The 20,139-nt window shown below is 36.2% G+C and overlaps 1 protein-coding gene across 2 annotated transcripts in view; it reads left to right on the top strand.

Annotated features, from left to right (window-relative positions):
• LOC100378049 (uncharacterized) overlaps positions 1–20,139 on the top strand; it is a 63,133-nt gene that overhangs the window by 31,194 nt on the left and 11,800 nt on the right. For both annotated transcript variants that reach the window (XM_085495213.1, XM_085495212.1), the window contains exons 7-12: positions 1,860–1,998; positions 2,833–2,921; positions 7,504–7,606; positions 10,153–10,361; positions 12,930–13,065; positions 14,815–15,036. In XM_085495213.1, coding sequence (XP_085351339.1) covers positions 1,860–1,998; positions 2,833–2,921; positions 7,504–7,606; positions 10,153–10,361; positions 12,930–13,065; positions 14,815–15,036 — 898 coding nt within the window. The remainder of the gene's footprint in view (positions 1–1,859; positions 1,999–2,832; positions 2,922–7,503; positions 7,607–10,152; positions 10,362–12,929; positions 13,066–14,814; positions 15,037–20,139) is intronic.

Genomic DNA, 20,139 nt, shown 5'->3' with positions numbered 1-20,139 from the left:
CACGGTATTCCATATACTAGTAGTAAACACAGTATTCCATATACTAGTAGTAAACACAGTATTCCGTATACTAGTAGTAAACACAGTATTCCGTATACTAGTAGTAAACACAGTATTCCGTATACTAGTAGTAAACACAGTATTCCATATACGAGTAGTAAACACAGTATTCCATATACTAGTAGTAAACACGGTATTCCACATACTAGTAGTAAACACGGTATTCCATATACTAGTAGTAAACACAGTATTCCATATACTAGGAGTAAACACAGTATTCCATATACTAGTAGTAAACACAGTATTCCGTATACTAGTAGTAAACACAGTATTCCGTATACTAGTAGTAAACACAGTATTCCCTATACTAGTAGTAAACACAGTATTCCATATACTAGTAGTAAACACAGTATTCCATATACTAGTAGTAAACACGGTATTCCACATACTAGTAGTAAACACGGTATTCCATATACTAGTAGTAAACACAGTATTCCATATACTAGTAGTAAACACAGTATTCCATATACTAGTAGTAAACACAGTATTCCATATACTAGTAGTAAACACAGTATTCCATATACTAGTAGTAAACACAGTATTCCGTATACTAGTAGTAAACACAGTATTCCATATACTAGTAGTAAACACAGTATTCCATATACTAGTAGTAAACACAGTATTCCATATACTAGTAGTAAACACAGTATTCCATATACTAGTAGTAAACACAGTATTCCATATACTAGTAGTAAACACAGTATTCCATATACTAGTAGTAAACACAGTATTCCTTATTTTACTTCATGTCTTAAATACCTTTCTATATTCAAACTTCGCATTGACTTCACTGACGTTGGGTTACTGGTGCATGTCATTTTTGTCTGCAATATGGATGGTGGTTTTTGTCTTCACTCTGTTTCGTAAATGCACCTTCACAGATTTTGTTTAAATTCGGTACAATGTGAGATATAATGGGTTGCATTTTCACTTGGTTTTTGTCACCAAAAAAAATTTAAATTACAAAATTGTAACATGTCATCAACCTTTTCTCTGGATGGGCTGATTTTTTTCAATTTTGGGAACATCACATGTTATATTTTTATTTGACATTGATCATTTCTCAAGATACATATGCACAGCGATTTCCTTTTTGTTTCTCATATTTCTGGGATTCCAGTACATTAGTATATAGGATATACAGTATGCTGTGCCTGCCATATAAATGAGTAATCAGTATATTAGAATATATACTATGCATAGATTATTATCAACAGAGCTATCTCAGCCAAGAGGCTGCTTGTTTATTTCTATACGATTTTTTGCTAACCATTTAAAACCATAACTATTGGTATGTTTTAAAACATACGCATGGCTGAAAAGTACACCTGCACAACTCATTGCTGAAGAGTCTAGAAATGGAAATGCTTTCATACTCTGTATTTTTCAACTGTACATTAGAATCTGGTTGTTGCCTCAGTATTGCATGTATCTGTGTATGTACATGTATGTGGCAATTATGTTAAAACTCTACACATGCATTAGGACACCAATATTTACCTGCATTTGAAATCATGCTTACTGTGAAATCATTTATTTTCACTGGAATTAATTTTCGCTGAAAAGACTTTTTGGGTATTTTGTATGGAATTTATTTTCACTGAATTTTGGTGAGTTGAATGTAAAATACCGGTATAGGAAAAAAGGTATATTCGCTGAACTGTATTTTCACTTAATCACTCCTTCAGAGAAAATTAATTCCAAGCAAAAATAAAGTATTTTACAGTATCTGTCATCCATGAATCAGTGCCTACATGGACATAATGTGAATAATTAATACTGACTGTTTATTGTTGTAGGATAGTATACTTGTGCAGAACTACATAGAGATCGACAATTGTGATGATCCAGTGTCTTTGAGTATTTTCATAAGAAGTGATGAAATCAACCTAAATTGGCAACATAAATTCATAGGCAGTGAGATTACAACAATTCATGGTAAAGTCATCTTTGCATATTCTATTATCAGCATTTTATCATTATTCTATAAACATATTATAGTATAGCATGTTAATCACTATATGCATGGACTGGTTATGGCTTTTGCTAAAAGACATTGTACAATAGATTCACTTAAATCAAAAGGTGTTTCATCTACTAGTATATTTATTCATTTATTTTTGCTTGATTGATTTTTCTCACCAAAAAAGAAATGTAACATTTTCTTTATGGTTTTAATGAAGCTCTATTCTATTCTATAAACGTTATTAGCTCAATTACTAAATAAATATAATATCATAGTGCCAGATAGAGGGACTGTGATAATATGAAAAAATAGTATTTTGAGCTGCTTACTGTTTATGATGTCAGAGTTTAATAATTTCAAATGAAGAATGCATTTCAAGTGTTGCATATTCTCTGGGACGGACTTTGACCACCATTACAGGTGAAAACTATGGTCAAAAACTCTCTCCAAAAACTGTACTTTGGGCTAGTTGTTGAGAATCTTCTGAACAGGTGTACCCCCACATGTGCAACATATATTATAAATTTAGTTGTTCAGTATTACCATACTTAAAAGATCAGTTTTTGCTGTTTTCTTGGCCTTAGCTGTTTTTATAAGCTCTTTAACCGGCGTTGGACAGCAACTTGCACTAGTCCCATTGACGTGTGCATCTGAGCAGTATACCATGCTTTGTGATGTGATTTTTATAACATACTTGAATATACTCACCTGCTCAAGGTGTGATCAATGTGCTTCAGGAGCATAGAGCAATTTAAGTCATTTCCAATCTCTCTTATAACGGTAATATAAGTATTTTTATATTGCAGATATTAATTATCAAGTTGAGTTGTTTCCAGTTGTTATCAGACTTGACGTACAAATGGGTTCAGTAGATGATGGTTACATGCTAACTTCTGTAAGTAATTTATCTCATGATGCAACAACAAATTCATCCAGTACAATCTTTCTCTTTTACCAAATAATTATGAGAGATGGATGTGTACTGATTATTTATTGCTCAGTGACAACTTGCTCAATGTCATCACCAACTTGCTCAATGTCATCACCAACTTGCTCAATGGCATCACCAACTTGCTCAGTAACATCACCAACTTACTCATTGACATCACAAACTTGCTCAGTAACATCACCAACTTGCTCAGTAACATCACCAACTTACTCATTGACATCACCAACTTGCTCAGTGACATCACCAACTTACTCATTGACATCACCAACTTACTCAATGTCATCACCAACTTGCTCATGGCATCACCAACTTGTTCAGTGACATAACCAACTTTCTCAGCGACATCACCAACTTACTCAGTGACATTACCAACTTACTCAGTGACATTACCAACTTACTCAGTGACATTACCAACTTGCTCATTGATATCACCAACTTGCTCAATGGCATCACCAACTTGCTCAATGGCATCACCAACTTGCTCAATGGCATCACCAACTTGCTCAATGTCATCACCAACTTGCTCAGTGACATCACCAACTTGCTCAGTGACATCACCAACTTGCTCAGTGACATCACCAACTTGCTCAGTGACATCACCAACTTACTCATTGGCATCACCAACTTGCTCATTGGTATCACCACTTGCTCATTGGTATCACCAACTTGCTCAGTGACATCACCGACTTGCTCAGTGACATTACCAACTTACTCAGTGACATCACCAACTTGCTCATTGATATCACCAACTTGTTCAATGGCATCACCAACTCGCTCAATGGCATCACCAACTTGCTCAATGGCATCACCAACATGCTCAATGGCATCACCAACTTGCTCAGTGACATCACCAACCTGCTCAGTGACATCACCAACTTGCTCAGTGACATCACCGACTTGCTCAGTGACATCACCAACTTGCTCAGTGACATCACCAACTTGCTCAGTGACATCACCAACTTGCTCAGTAACATCACCAACTTGCTCATTGATATCACCAACTTGTTCAATGGCATCACCAACTTGCTCAATGGCATCACCAACTTGCTCAATGGCATCACCAACTTGCTCATTGATATCACCAACTTGCTCAGTGGCATCACCGACTTGCTCAGTGACATCACCGACTCGCTCAGTGACATCACCGACTCACTCAGTCACATCACCAACTTGCTCAGTGACATCACCAACTTGCTCAGTGACATCACCAACTTGCTCATTGATATCACCAACTTGCTCAGTGGCATCACCAACTTGCTCAGTAACATCACCAACTTACTCATTGACATCACCAACTTGCTCATGGCATCACCAACTTGTTCAGTGACATAACCAACTTTCTCAGCGACATCACCAACTTTCTCAGTGACATTACCAACTTTCTCAGTGACATTACCAACTTACTCAGTTTGCTCATTGATATCACCAACTTGCTCATTGATATCACCAACTTGCTCAATGGCATCACCAACTTGCTCAATGTCATCACCAACTTGCTCAGTGATCACCAACTTGCTCAGTGACATCACCAACTTGCTCAGTGACATCACCAACTTGCTCAGTGACATCACCAACTTACTCATTGGCATCACCAACTTGCTCATTGGTATCACCACTTGCTCATTGGTATCACCAACTTGCTCAGTGACATCACCAACTTGCTCAGTGACATACCAACTTACTCAGTGGCATCACCAACTTGCTCATTGATATCACCAACTTGTTCAATGGCATCACCAACTTGCTCAATGGCATCACCAACTTACTCAATGGCATCACCAACTTGCTCAATGGCATCACCAACTTGCTCAATGGCATCACCAACTTGCTCAGTGACATCACCAACTTGCTCAGTGACATCACCAACTTGCTCAGTGACATCACCGACTTGCTCAGTGACATCACCGACTCGCTCAGTCACATCACCGACTCGCTCAGTCACATCACCAACTTGCTCAGTGACATCACCAACTTGCTCAGTGACATCACCAACTTGCTCATTGATATCACCAACTTGCTCAATGGCATCACCAACTTGCTCATGGCATCACCAACTTGTTCAGTGACATAACCAACTTTCTCAGCGACATCACCAACTTTCTCAGTGACATTACCAACTTACTCAGTGACATCACCAACTTGCTCATTGATATCACCAACTTGCTCAGTGGCATCACCAACTTGCTCAGTGGCATCACCAACTTGCTCAGTGGCATCACCAACTTGCTCATTGGCATCACCAACTTGCTCATTGGCATCACCAACTTTCTCAGTGACATTACCAACTTTCTCAGTGACATTACCAACTTACTCAGTGACATCACCAACTTGCTCATTGATATCACCAACTTGCTCAGTGGCATCACCAACTTGCTCAGTAACATCACCAACTTACTCATTGACATCACCAACTTGCTCATGGCATCACCAACTTGTTCAGTGACATAGCCAACTTTCTCAGCGACATCACCAACTTTCTCAGTGACATTACCAACTTGCTCATTGATATCACCAACTTGCTCAATGGCATCACCAACTTGCTCAATGGCATCACCAACTTGCTCATTGGCATCACCAACTTGCTCAATGGCATCACCAACTTACTCATTGGCATCACCAACTTGCTCATTGGTATCACCACTTGCTCATTGGTATCACCAACTTGCTCAGTGACATCACCGACTTGCTCAGTGACATTACCAACTTACTCAGTGACATCACCAACTTGCTCATTGATATCACCAACTTGTTCAATGGCATCACCAACTTGCTCAATGGCATCACCAACTTGCTCAATGGCATCACCAACTTGCTCAATGGCATCACCAACTTGCTCAATGGCATCACCAACTTGCTCAGTGACATCACCAACTTGCTCAGTGACATCACCAACTTGCTCAGTGACATCACCAACTTGCTCAGTGACATCACCAACTTACTCATTGGCATCACCAACTTGCTCATTGGTATCACCACTTGCTCATTGGTATCACCGACTTGCTCAGTGACATCACCGACTTGCTCAGTGACATTACCAACTTACTCAGTGACATCACCAACTTGCTCATTGATATCACCAACTTGTTCAATGGCATCACCAACTTGCTCAATGGCATCACCAACTTGCTCAATGGCATCACCAACTTGCTCAGTGACATCACCAACTTGCTCAGTGTCATCACCGACTTGCTCAGTGACATCACCGATTTGCTCAGTGACATCACCGACTCGCTCAGTGACATCACCGACTCGCTCAGTCACATCACCAACTTGCTCAGTGACATCACCAACTTGCTCAGTGACATCACCAACTTGCTCATTGATATCACCAACTTGCTCAGTGGCATCACCAACTTGCTCAGTGACATCACCAACTTGCTCAGTAACATCACCAACTTACTCATTGACATCACCAACTTGCTCATGGCATCACCAACTTGTTCAGTGACATAACCAACTTTCTCAGCGACATCACCAACTTTCTCAGTGACATTACCAACTTTCTCAGTGACATTACCAACTTACTCAGTGACATTACCAACTTACTCAGTGACATCACCAACTTTCTCAGTGACATTACCAACTTGCTCAGTGACATCACCAACTTGCTCAGTGACATCACCAACTTGCTCAGTGACATCACCAACTTACTCATTGGCATCACCAACTTGCTCATTGGTATCACCACTTGCTCATTGGTATCACCAACTTTCTCAGTGACATTACCAACTTACTCAGTGACATCACCAACTTGCTCATTGATATCACCAACTTGCTCATTGATATCACCAACTTGCTCATTGGTATCACCACTTGCTCATTGGTATCACCAACTTGCTCAGTGACATAACCAACTTGCTCAGTGACATTACCAACTTGCTCATGGCATCACCAACTTGCTCATTGATATCACCAACTTGTTCAATGGCATCACCAACTTGCTCAATGGCATCACCAACTTGCTCAATGGCATCACCAACTTGCTCAATGGCATCACCAACTTGCTCAATGGCATCACCAACTTGCTCAGTGACATCACCAACTTGCTCAGTGACATCACCAACTTGCTCAGTGATATCACCGACTTGCTCAGTGACATCACCGACTTGCTCAGTGACATCACCGACTCGCTCAGTGACATCACAAACTTGCTCAGTGACATCACCAACTTGCTCAGTGACATCACCAACTTGCTCAGTGGCATCACCAACTTGCTCAGTAACATCACCAACTTACTCATTGACATCACCAACTTGCTCATGGCATCACCAACTTGTTCAGTGACATAACCAACTTTCTCAGTGACATCATCAACTTGCTCAGTGACATCACCAACTTGCTCAGTGACATCACCAACTTGCTCAGTGACATCACCAACTTGCTCAGTGACATCATCAACTTGCTCAGTGACATCACCAACTTGCTCAGTGACATCACCAACTCGCTCAGTCACATCACCAACTTGCTCATGGTTACATTTAAATAGACTACCAGTAATAATACTGAATATTTCTATTGTTATTTGTAGTTAAAGTACAATGGTTGTCTTGATGTATTTTCTCAATTATTATGTACAGAGGATAATGAGGTTGTTATTTTGAATAATGAACTTCTCCCAGTTCCTCCATGTTGTAAGTATATAACTCCTGCATTTATAGGGATTTCATGATCACAAATCAAATTAATTATTTTTTATTTTTGTAACAATGATTGCTAACTCCATACTTTACTGGCAATATACACCTCACTGGACTAGACAGTGTAGACATTATTGGGTAGGACAGTATTATAAACAATATACACCTCACCTCACTGAACTGAACTGGACAGGACAAGACAAAACAAGGTAGACAATGGTGAGGTAGGACAGTAGTATATACAAATATATACCTCCCTGGACAGTGTAGATATACTTGGGGTAGGACAGTTTTATATACAATATACACCTCACTGGACTGGACTGGACAAGGTAGACATTGATGGGGTAGGACGGTGGTATATACAAATATACACCTCACTGGATAGTGTAGATATACTTGGGGTTGGACAGTGGTATATACAATATACAGCTCACTGGACTAGACAGTGTAGACATTATTGGATAGGACAGTATTATATACAATACACACCTCACTGGACTGGACTGGGCAAGGTAGACATTGATGGGGTAGAACAGTGGTATATACAAAAATACACCTCACTGGACTAGACAGTGTAGACATTATTGAGGAGGACAGTGTTATAAACAATATACACCTCACTGGAGAGGACAGGACAAGACAAGGTAGACATTGATGAGGTAGGACAGTAGTATATACAAATATATACCTCACTAGATAGTGTAGATATACATGGGGTAGGACAGTTTTATATAAAATATACACCTCACTGGACTGGACAGAGCAGGACATGACAAGGTAGACATTGATGAGGTAGGACAGTAGTATATACAAATATATACCTCACTGGATAGTGTAGATATACATGGGGTAGGACAGTTTTATATACACCTCACTGGACTGGACTGGACTGGACTGGACTGGACTGGACTGGACTGGACTGGACTGGACAGGGCAGGGCAGGACATGACAAGGTAGACATTGATGAGGTAGGACAGTAGTATATACAAATATATACCTCACTGGACAGTGTAGATATACTTGGGGTAGGACAGTTTTATATACAATATATATCTCACTGGACTATACAGTGTAGACATTGATCGGGTGGAACAGTGCTATATACAAATATACACCTCACTGAACTAGACAGTATAGACATTGATGGAGTTGGACAGTGCTATGTGTACAGCACCGACATACTCAGTTCTCTTGAATGTCATTGTAAAGAATCTAATGTTTTACTCCTAAATGGTTTGAATGCTCTCTGATTGGTTTGAATGCTCTCTGATTGGTTAAAATGCTCTCTAAATGTTTAGAATGCTCTCTAAATGTTTAGAATGCTCTCTAAATGTTTAGAATGCTCTCTAAATTGTTTGAATGCTCTCTAAATGTTTAGAATGCTCTCTAAATGTTTAGAATGCTCTCTAAATTGTTAGAATGCTCTCTAAATTGTTAGAATGCTCTCTAAATGTTTAGAATGCTCTCTAAATGTTTAGAATGCTCTCTAAATGTTTAGAATGCTCTCTAAATGGTTAGAATGCTCTCTAAATGGTTAGAATGCTCTCTAAATGTTTAGGAAACTCTCTAAAAATTTAGAATGCTCTCTAAATGTTTAGAATGCTCTCTAAATGTTTAGAATGCTCTCTAAATGTTTAGAATGCTCTCTAAATGTTTAGAATGCTCTCTAAATGTTTAGAATGCTCTCTAAATGTTTAGAATGCTCTCTAAATGGTTAGAATGCTCTCTAAATGTTTAGAATGCTCTCTAAATGTTTAGAATGCTCTCTAAATGTTTAGAATGCTCTCTAAATGGTTTGAATGCTGTCTGAATGGTTAGAATGCTCTCTAAATGATTTGAATGCTCTCTAAATGTTTAGAATGCTCTCTAAATGTTTAGAATGCTCTCTAAATGTTTAGAATGCTCTCTAAATGTTTAGAATGCTCTCTAAATGGTTAGAATGCTCTCTAAATGTTTAGAATGCTCTCTAAATGTTTAGAATGCTCTCTAAATGTTTAGAATGCTCTCTAAATGGTTTGAATGCTGTCTGAATGGTTTGAATGCTCTCTAAATGGTTTGAATGCTCTCTAAATGGTTTGAATGCTCTCTAAATGGTTTGAATGCTCTCTAAATGGTTTGAATGCTCTCTAAATGGTTTGAATGCTTTCTAAATGGTTTGAACGCTCTCTAAATGGTTTGAACACTCTCTAAATGGTTTGAATGCTCTCTAAATGGTTTGAATGCTCTCTAAATGGTTTGAATGCTCTTTAATTGGTTTGAATGCTTTCTAAATGGTTTGAATGCTCTCTGAATGGTTTGAATGCTCTCTGAATGGTTTGAATGCTCTCTGAATGGTTTGAATGCTCTCTGAATGGTTTGAATGCTCTCTAAATGGTTTGAATGCTCTCTAAATGATTTGAATGCTCTCTAATTGGTTAAAATGCTCTCTTAATGGTTAGAATGCTCTGTAATCAGTTAGAATGCTCTGTTAAAGGTATTTAGAACTTCTTCCAAACATTGTGCCAGGATCATACATAACATGTTTTATTATCTTTTAGATGCTGGACCTTCAATCACCTTGCCACCTATTCCTGCTAAAAGTAATCAACCACATTTTCCAACTTACCCAACCCCAGTGCCACATGCTGACTGTGCAGCATTAGATGATATGGTTAGACAGTTATCATCAGCATCTACAGATGGTCATGTGGTCCAGTGTTATAGAAATGCTCAGTGTACTGGAATTAATTGTACTGCTGCATACATGGTAAGTATAGTATGTGTAACATGTGTTAATCCAGTGTTATAGAAATTCTCAGTGTACTGGAATTAATTGTACTGCTGCATACATGGTAAGTATTGTATGTGTAACATGTGTTAATCCAGTGTTATAGAAATGCTCAGTGTACTGGAATTAATTGTACTGCTGCATACATGGTAAGTATAGTATGTGTAACATGTGTTAATCCAGTGTTATAGAAATGCTCAGTGTACTGGAATTAATTGTACTGCTGCATACATGGTCAGTATAGTATGTGTAATATGTGTTAATCCAGTGTTATAGAAATGCTCAGTGTACTGGAATTAATTGTACTGCTGCATACATGGTAAGTATAGTATGTGTAACATGTGTTAATCCAGTGTTATAGAAATGCTCAGTGTACTGGAATTAATTGTACTGCTGCATACATGGTAAGTATAGTATGTGTAACATGTGTTAATCCAGTGTTATAGAAATGCTCAGTGTACTGGAATTAATTGTACTGCTGCATACATGGTAAGTATAGTATGTGTAACATGTGTTAATCCAGTGTTATAGAAATGCTCAGTGTACTGGAATTAATTGTACTGCTGCATACATGGTAAGTATTGTATGTGTAACATGTGTTAATCTAGTGTTATAGAAATGCTTAGTGTACTGGAATTAATTGTACTGCTGCATACATGGTAAGTATAGTATGTGTAACATGTGTTAATCCAGTGTTATAGAAATGCTCAGTGTACTGGAATTAATTGTACTGCTTCATACATGGTAAGTATAGTATGTGTAACATGTGTTAATCCAGTGTTATAGAAATGCTCAGTGTACTGGAATTAATTGTACTGCTGCATACATGGTAAGTATTGTATGTGTAACATGTGTTAATCCAGTATTATAGAAATGCTCAGTGTACTGGAATTAATTGTACTGCTGCATACATGGTAAGTATAGAATGTGTAACGTGTGTTAATCCAGTGTTATAGAAATGCTCAGTGTACTGGAATTAATTGTACTGCTGCATACATGGTAAGTATTGTATGTGTAACATGTGTTAATCCAGTGTTATAGAAATGCTCAGTGTACTGGAATTAATTGTACTGCTGCATACATGGTAAGTATAGTATGTGTAACATGTGTTAATCCAGTGTTATAGAAATGCTCAGTGTACTGGAATTAATTGTACTGCTGCATACATGGTAAGTATAGTATGTGTAACATGTGTTAATCCAGTGTTATAGAAATGCTCAGTGTACTGGAATTAATTGTACTGCTGCATACATGGTAAGTATTGTATGTGTAACATGTGTTAATCCAGTGTTATAGAAATGCTCAGTGTACTGGAATTAATTGTACTGCTGCATACATGGTAAGTATAGTATGTGTAACATGTGTTAATCCAGTGTTATAGAAATGCTCAGTGTACTGGAATTAATTGTACTGCTGCATACATGGTAAGTATAGTATGTGTAACATGTGTTAATCCAGTGTTATAGAAATGCTCAGTGTACTGGAATTAATTGTACTGCTGCATACATGGTAAGTATTGTATGTGTAACATGTGTTAATCCAGTATTATAGAAATGCTCAGTGTACTGGAATTAATTGTACTGCTGCATACATGGTAAGTATTGTATGTGTAACATGTGTTAATCCAGTGTTATAGAAATGCTCAGTGTACTGGAATTAATTGTACTGCTGCATACATGGTAAGTATTGTATGTGTAATGTGTGTTAATCCAGTGTTATAGAAATGCTCAGTGTACTGGAATTAATTGTACTGCTGCATACATGGTAAGTATTGTATGTGTAACGTGTGTTAATCCAGTGTTATAGAAATGCTCAGTGTACTGGAATTAATTGTACTGCTGCATACATGGTAAGTATAGTATGTGTAACGTGTGTTAATCCAGTGTTATAGAAATGCTCAGTGTACTGGAATTAATTGTACTGCTGCATACATGGTAAGTATAGTATGTGTAACATGTGTTAATCCAGTGTTATAGAAATGCTCAGTGTACTGGAATTAATTGTACTGCTGCATACATGGTAAGTATAGTATGTGTAACATGTGTTAATCCAGTGTTATAGAAATGCTCAGTGTACTGGAATTAATTGTACTGCTGCATACATGGTAAGTATAGTATGTGTAACGTGTGTTAATCCAGTGTTATTTGGCTGATTTCATAGTAATCTGAGTTTAACTTAAAGGGCTGGATGCACAACATCTCATCATGCACTTCTTAATCTTAAGTCGTAACCCCGGTAACACTGGGCCCCACACCTGCAGGGCGAATACCCCCCACTTATTTACTGGCAATATCGTGTGTTCACTGTGTGTTCATTTCCCATACCTTGTCCCTCATACAGCCCTGATGCGTTAAAGAAATGCTCGGTGTACCAGAATTGTCATCAGCATTAACTTCTTTACCCTGTCTTTAGAGACAGTGGTGTGTTGAAGTATGTCTGTTGTTATAGTTATCAGTGTTATCATGGTTTACCTTGTCATTAATGATAGTGAAAGCAAGGTATAGTGGTATGTCAGCTGTTGTTATCTGCCATTTTTTTTCCTTCTAGGGCCAGGACTATAGATTCTATATCGGATTTCATCATTGTCAGAATCCAATAGAGATGGTAGTTGCTATCGAGAGTTACAGTCAAGATATGCATTTCTATCATGTGTTCACTCACGGAGAAGTTGTACCAATAGATGGTAAGAGTGTATTTCCTCCTAAGTAATGGTTACCGCCTTGTAGTATTGTTGGTTTCAATGGTGTTCAGTGATTTAATATTTATTACCTTGCCTGTAATGATAATGAAGTGGTGAGGTACAATGGCTACAATGTCTGTCATTGTTGTCATCACTTCTGGTGGCCAAAGTTTCTTGAGTAATTTTTAGTCCCCGCTCAGACGAAGTCCGAAAACGGGGACTATTAATTTGGGTTCCGTCCATCCGTCTGTATGTCTGTCCGGAGCCATTTCTCGCACACCCTTTGATTGATCTCGTTCAAACTTGGTATACAGACTATGAATAATGACCTACATATGTACACCAATTTTCCTTATGATTTGATTAAATATGGCTGACTGGCAGCCATTTTGTCCCTCAAATTTGCTAAATTCTGATATTTAAACATGTCAAGAACTGTTTCTCGGAGCTGAACAGGGTGATTCCAATAAAACGTTTTATGGTGATCATGCATATTGGGTTATAGGTGAACGTAACTTTTTTTTTGAGATTTGGTCCAAGATGGCCAACTGTTGGTCATTTTGTTTAATTCCGTTTTCGCCCTGATTCCTCCATAAAATATGGCCTGATTCAGTTAAAAGTTTGTATATAGGTACTATACTTCAAGATAACACAACACCATGTTTTGTTTTGAGATTTGATCAAATTTGGCGAAAATGGCAGACATTTTGTTTAATGTCTTAAAATCACAGTCTGTAATGTGTCAGAAACTGTTTCTCCGAGCTGAATCATGTATATTGCGTTACACATGCATGTCATTTTTTTCAAAATTTGGACCAAAATGGCCGACTGGTGGCCAATTTGTTTTTTTCTTTTTTTGAGATATGGCCTGATTCACTTGAAAGTTTGTACATAGGTAGTATACTGCAAGGTAACACAACAGCATGTTTTGATCACAATATCATTCTGTAACATGTCCTGAACTGTTTCTTGGAGATGAACAGGGTGATAAGGCCTGATTCAAAGTTTAATAGGGCATTTTCCATCAAACTTTGTATGATGACCTTACATATTAGGTTATAGTGCAAGCCATATTTCTATTGAAGATACTTGAACAACAATACCCAACTGGCTGCGTTTTTCTTTCATTCTATTTCCTCTGTAAGACATCGTCCAATTCAGTTCAAAGTTTCCACGTAGGTACTATACTGACAGTAACACAATCTACATTTGTATAATCAATGTTAGTGTTATTTTTGTCCCAATCTTCTGAAGCAAACTATAAAAAACGGAACTATTTTGTGAATTTGTGAATGAAAAAACGAACTGGTGGTCCAAAGCTTAGTCTTTCTCAACCAATGTATAATCTCAGGCAAGTTTGGTTAATATTTGAGAGAAATACGCCTCATTATTTGAATTATTTTGCACTTACATGACTCATGTATAGGATCCATAAAATTGAAATAAGATGCCAATCAAAATCGGAATGGGGAAAATACAAACTGCTTGGTCAGGCTAAAAAAATGTTTCTGGTCAAAGTTGTGTTCAAAATAAACTTATAGGTGGTCGTTTTTTTATACTGAAATTGTCGTTAAGTCTATTAATTTTTTTTATGTAGTCCTTTATCTGTAAAAAAAAAAAAAAAACTGTTTTAATTGATGGACAATTACATTATCAACACTGTGATTGGCTGTTCAATAGAAGTGCTTCATTGCTACAGGACATGATTTCCAAATTAATTCATGTACATTGCTTCAATTGTTTTGTCTGCAGGTTTGGTTGAAAATAACTTACAAGTTTATTTGCAAGTATTGATGGTGAAAGAAGACTTGGATGTAATTGTCTCTATTAATATGCAGTTGGGTTCCGCTACCAGCGGTGAGCCTAAAATGATACTTTCAGTTCCATTGATAGAGAACGAGGTCATTCCCATGCCCAGCTGTAATGGATCCATTCCTAGACCAACTGCAAGACCTCCTCATACAAGACAACCAGGTAAGAACAACAATATGCAAATGAGTTTGTGTTAGTTTGATTATTATTCGTTGTCCTGTTGTACACACATTTTTGGTTAGTGCATAACAAGACGATATGCCCAATGTCACATTTGAAAAGTTCAAAATGGCCACTGTAAACACTGACAATGACAATGAGAAATAATATCTCATTCCTCAACAAATTTAAACTGGAAACAACACAAAGTAAACTGGGACCTATAATGTGCTATCCATCCATCATATTTCAAAACCCTCTCGACCAAATCTGTTCATTCTTTGCATTTGTCTAGTACTTTATATGGGACAAATGCACATGCAGTGATTTATTGATTTAATCTAAAGTGGCTGACTGGCGGCCATTTTTACCTTGCTCGTACCATCAAAGATGGAAGGCAAAGTTATATTAAAAGAAAAATTTCTGTTCAGCATTGTCGTTGTTGTCGTTGTCGTCGTTGTCATCGTCATTAATAATTGTTATAGTGTGCACAATAACTTTACTAATTCCATTCCAAACTTTATCAAACTTGGTCACCTCATTCATCAGTAGAAAGTCTTCCCTGAGTATAAACAACAGATGTCCTGTTCAAAAAATATCATGCAAAAATTGAGGAAATCTGATAAAATATTTTGATTGTTTCTACATGACTGATCACTGGTGATACATATTCAAAGGTCACTGATCTCAGTGGAAATATGCATTGTTGTATGTGTTCAATGAAGCAAATCATTTATCTTGTAATAATATCGATGGTAATGTATCTCCCAAATCCCATAGGAATACTAGACTGGGTGTCAAAACCAACTCATGGAGAGAGTTTTTGCACAGTCTGATACACATTTGCAAACCTACCAATAAAATCTTGACAAGATGTCAGAAAATCAATATAAGCACTCCTTTGAATTGGGTGCCAACATTTAATCAAGATCTGAAGCTAATAGAAAATCTGTTTAGTCCAAAATTAAAATCAAATCAAAATCAATACATAAAAATTACATAAAAAGCAAATTGTAGCTCAAAAATATGTATTCTGTTTTTGACACAGTTCATTCGACAAATGAAAATTCACAGGAATTTGTTTCAGCTATTAGAACAAAATGATAGAGCTTTTATAATACTAATTTAAAAATGCACTTCAAAAACAAAAATTGCAGTGTTTGAAGATGTAGATTCTCAGGAGGCAACGGTACTGTTGACTTCTCTCTCCACTGGACACCAACTAACTATTTAAGTTGATTTGCATACAAAGCAGAGCTTACAAAATGATAGTTATTCATAGAGGGCGTTTTTTACTTTTCGAATAATACAGTACCCTAAAAATCATATTTGAGGCTGCAGCTTTAATAGAAGCCACACCCCTAACTTGAGACATTGTTTCATGTTCAAATTGACAAGTTTTGATCCCAGAAAAAAGCCTGCAATATAAGCCGCACCCCAAACTTTCACAAACCAAACAGCCACCACATATTTCAGTCTAATTTAGGTTTTCCATAGTCATTGACGCTGATTCCAGAGTACAGGTTTATTGTAGGTAGCATGAATGGGTAAACTGCGTTTCGACAATGAGCTGTTATTATCGTCAAAAGTGTTAAATTCTTCTTCAATGCTCAGCTTATCTTTCGAAAACAACTAATTTCTTGATTTAAAAAAAAATCATACCGTTTTCCCATCAAAATCAAAGCCAAACGATCGCACTACAACAACGGTAAATCTCTTCCGTGAGAGCTATGGTAATTTAATCACGTTGGCACCATCCAGCGTTTCAATTGGTTAATTAGCGACTTGACCTATCATGTCAATAACAGTTTCAAATCACTAAAGATGTTTGAACAAACATGGCGGATATCGTATCGGATCGAGCGTTTATATGTGATCGAAATCATTCGCTTGCTGTGAAACTAAGTTGAATGTTCACAACAATTCAATGAATTTATTTTATGTACGTTATTGTAATCACTACTGAGTAATAATCAGCAATTGTAACACTTCGAAAACAAGTAAGTTATTCACTTGTGTGAAATGCAGCATGACCGTTCCCGTGATCATTTGCTACTAAGAATGCATTCGTTTTTGTTTTTACTTATTTTTAGCTCCGCTGTCGACTTTGTCGAGCGGAGCTTATCATATGAGTGATTGTCCGTCGTCGTCGTCCGTCTCCGTCGTCCGTGTCAATGTTTTACTTTTTCGACTTCTTCTTGAAAACTACAAGCCTGAATGCTTTGATACTTGGTGTATATGTACCTTGGGTAGACCTCTCTCAGATTTGTTCATTTCATGATGATATCTTCAATTCTCTAATTTTGGTGAATATTTTTGTCATTTTTAGTAAAAAGTGATATTTTCGACTTCTTGTTGAAAACCGCAAGTGCAATTGCTTTGATATTACATATATAGGTACTACATGTGGACCTCTCTCAGACTTGTTCATTTTGTAATGATATCTTTAATTTTCTAATTTTGGTGAATATTTTTGTCATTTTTGGTAAAAAGTGATATTTTCGACTTCTTGTTAAAAACCGCAAGTCCAATTGCTTTGATACTACATATATAGGTACTACATGTGGACCTCTCTCAGATTTGTTCATTTCGTGATGATATCTTCAATTCTCTAATTTTGGTGAATATTTTTGTCATTTTTGGTAAAAAGTGATATTTTCGACTTCTTGTTAAAAACCGCAAGTCCGATTGCTTTGATAATAATAAAGATAATTTATTGCATCCTTAGAAATACAGTGTTTCCATCAGTTTATAGCAACAAAAGTAAGATATTAAAAAACAAAATAACAAAATAACTATAGCAAATAATAAATGATAGATTTTAGTGTTTTTGTTAAGTATCTTTCTCGTTTCTCATTAAGAACGAGCTGTGTATAAATTCTCCAACAAGTTTGATTACATTTGTGTTAGAATTTTTCATTAAGTATGTAAATTTCTGTTGGTCAGTTTTTGTTTCATCAGGAAACTGTATATTTGAGAATATATCCATTCGCAGTGTGTGATATTTTGGGCATTTGATGAGGAGATGCATTTCATCTTCTATGTCTGCTAAAGTACATTGTTTACAAATCCTGTTTTCCAAAGAAATTTTAGGTTGGGTATGTCTACCCTTTTCTATTGCTAGGCTGTGATTACTTGTTCGGAATCTAGAGACAGAAATTCTATGTTTTAGATTCAGTATAATTAAGTAACTTTCAAAGTTGTAGTTTGTTTTGAATTGAGTATATGTTCTCAACTTAGGTTTATCCATAATTGTCTCCTTCCAGAATTCAATATATTTTTGTTTAATATTGTTTCCTATTCTCTTTATATTTTGTTTTGTTGCATTCAATTTGTCATTGATATTCTTTATATCTAATGTGTTATCTTCCTTATTTAACTCTTTGTAAATTGACATAATCCATGGGAGTTTGCAGTTTATCTGTTCATGGTATGCCTGTTTTGTTAAATTACATTCTGGAAGTTCTTTGATCCGTGCCAAATACTTTATAAGATTTATTTTGATGTCTACTAGTAATGGTAGTTCACCTATTTCTGCTCTACAAGCTAGATTTGATGAAAATTTATTCAATCCAAGCATTCTTTTACTAAATTTCAGATGGGTTTTCTCGATTGGTGTAATGTCCCATTTATTATTTTCTTGAATTTCGAAGCCCCATACATCTGATCCATATAATAGTATTGGTCTTATACATGTTTTGAATAGGTGTAACATTGTTTTGCAGTCAGTTTCTTTTGGCACAGAAGTCATCATTGCATATAAAGCTCTTGTGGCTTTGTCTGCCAAATTATTTCTTGTGTCGCTGAATTTACCATTCGACTGTAATGATACCCCAAGGTAGTTGTATGAAAATACACAACTAATATTTTGACCTTGATATGTAAATTTTTCAGTATTTCTCAAGTATCCTCTTTTAAATATTACAATTTTACTTTTTGACATATTCACTTGGAGTTTCCAATTTTGGCAATATTTCTCCAAATTATTGATTGATCTCTGTAGACCTTTATTTGTTTCTGATATTAAAACTAGATCATCTGCATAAAACAGTGAGCTAATTTTGATGTTATTAAGTTGAACTTGATCTTTGTCATTGTTTTGTATTGGACTATTTAAGTCATTGACGTATAGATTGAAAAGCATTGGACTCATAACACATCCCTGTCTTACACCTGTGATAGTTTCAAATATCGGAGATATCTTATCACCGAAACGAATGCATGCCTTTGTATTCTGGTACATATTTTGAATTAATTTGTAGATATTTCCAGTAATACCATTATTTAGCAGTTTATAGAATAATCCTTCTCTCCACACTTTGTCAAACGCTTTTTTAAAATCGATGAAGCAAGTATAAATTTTTTTGTTTTGTTTCAGATATTTATGAACTATTGTTTTTAAGACAAAAATGTGATCAGTTGTCCGGTACCCTTTTCTGAATCCTGCCTGATTGTTGTTTATGATATTCTTGCTTTCTATGAATTGGCATAGCCTAATATTTATTATTGTGCAAAATGTTTTGCCTATACAACTTGAAACTGCGACTCCCCTGTAATTATCTGGTTCAGATCTGTCTCCTTTTTTATAAATATGAGAAATTATACTGATATTCCATATATCTGGGTAAATAGCAGAATGTAATATATTATTAAATAATTTTTTCAGAGGTTTAATTAAATAATCTGAGCTGTCTTTCAATAATTCAGGGCAATACCCATCATATCCTGCTGCCTTTCTGGGTTTAAGTTTACTAATTGCTATTTTTATTTCCTTATCTGTTATTTCTTTGTTTAGTATGCATGAATTATTTATGTGTTCTATATTTTCTGTTGATTTAATTGTAGATGTCAAGTCATTTGGTAAATTTGTGTTTAAATTGTCGTTATTTAATTGTTTATAATATTTGATCCATTCTTCTGGTGAAATTGGGTTTGACCTATTTTTGTTTGAATCCCTAAGTTGGTTGATCAATTTCCAAAACTGTTGAGAATTTGCATTTTTTAAGTTTGCCAATTTTGTAACTAATGAATCTTGTTCTTGTAATCTCTTTTTCTTAACTAATTTCTTATATTTTTTTTTCTTGGCATAAAATATTTCTCTAACTT

Source organism: Saccoglossus kowalevskii, chromosome 21, assembly GCF_978046115.1.
Source record: "Saccoglossus kowalevskii chromosome 21, keSacKowa6.1, whole genome shotgun sequence".
Taxonomy (NCBI): Eukaryota; Metazoa; Hemichordata; class Enteropneusta; family Harrimaniidae; genus Saccoglossus; species Saccoglossus kowalevskii.
The sequence above is the reverse complement of the archived record's forward strand: the minus strand, read 5'-3'. Positions and strand labels throughout refer to the sequence as shown.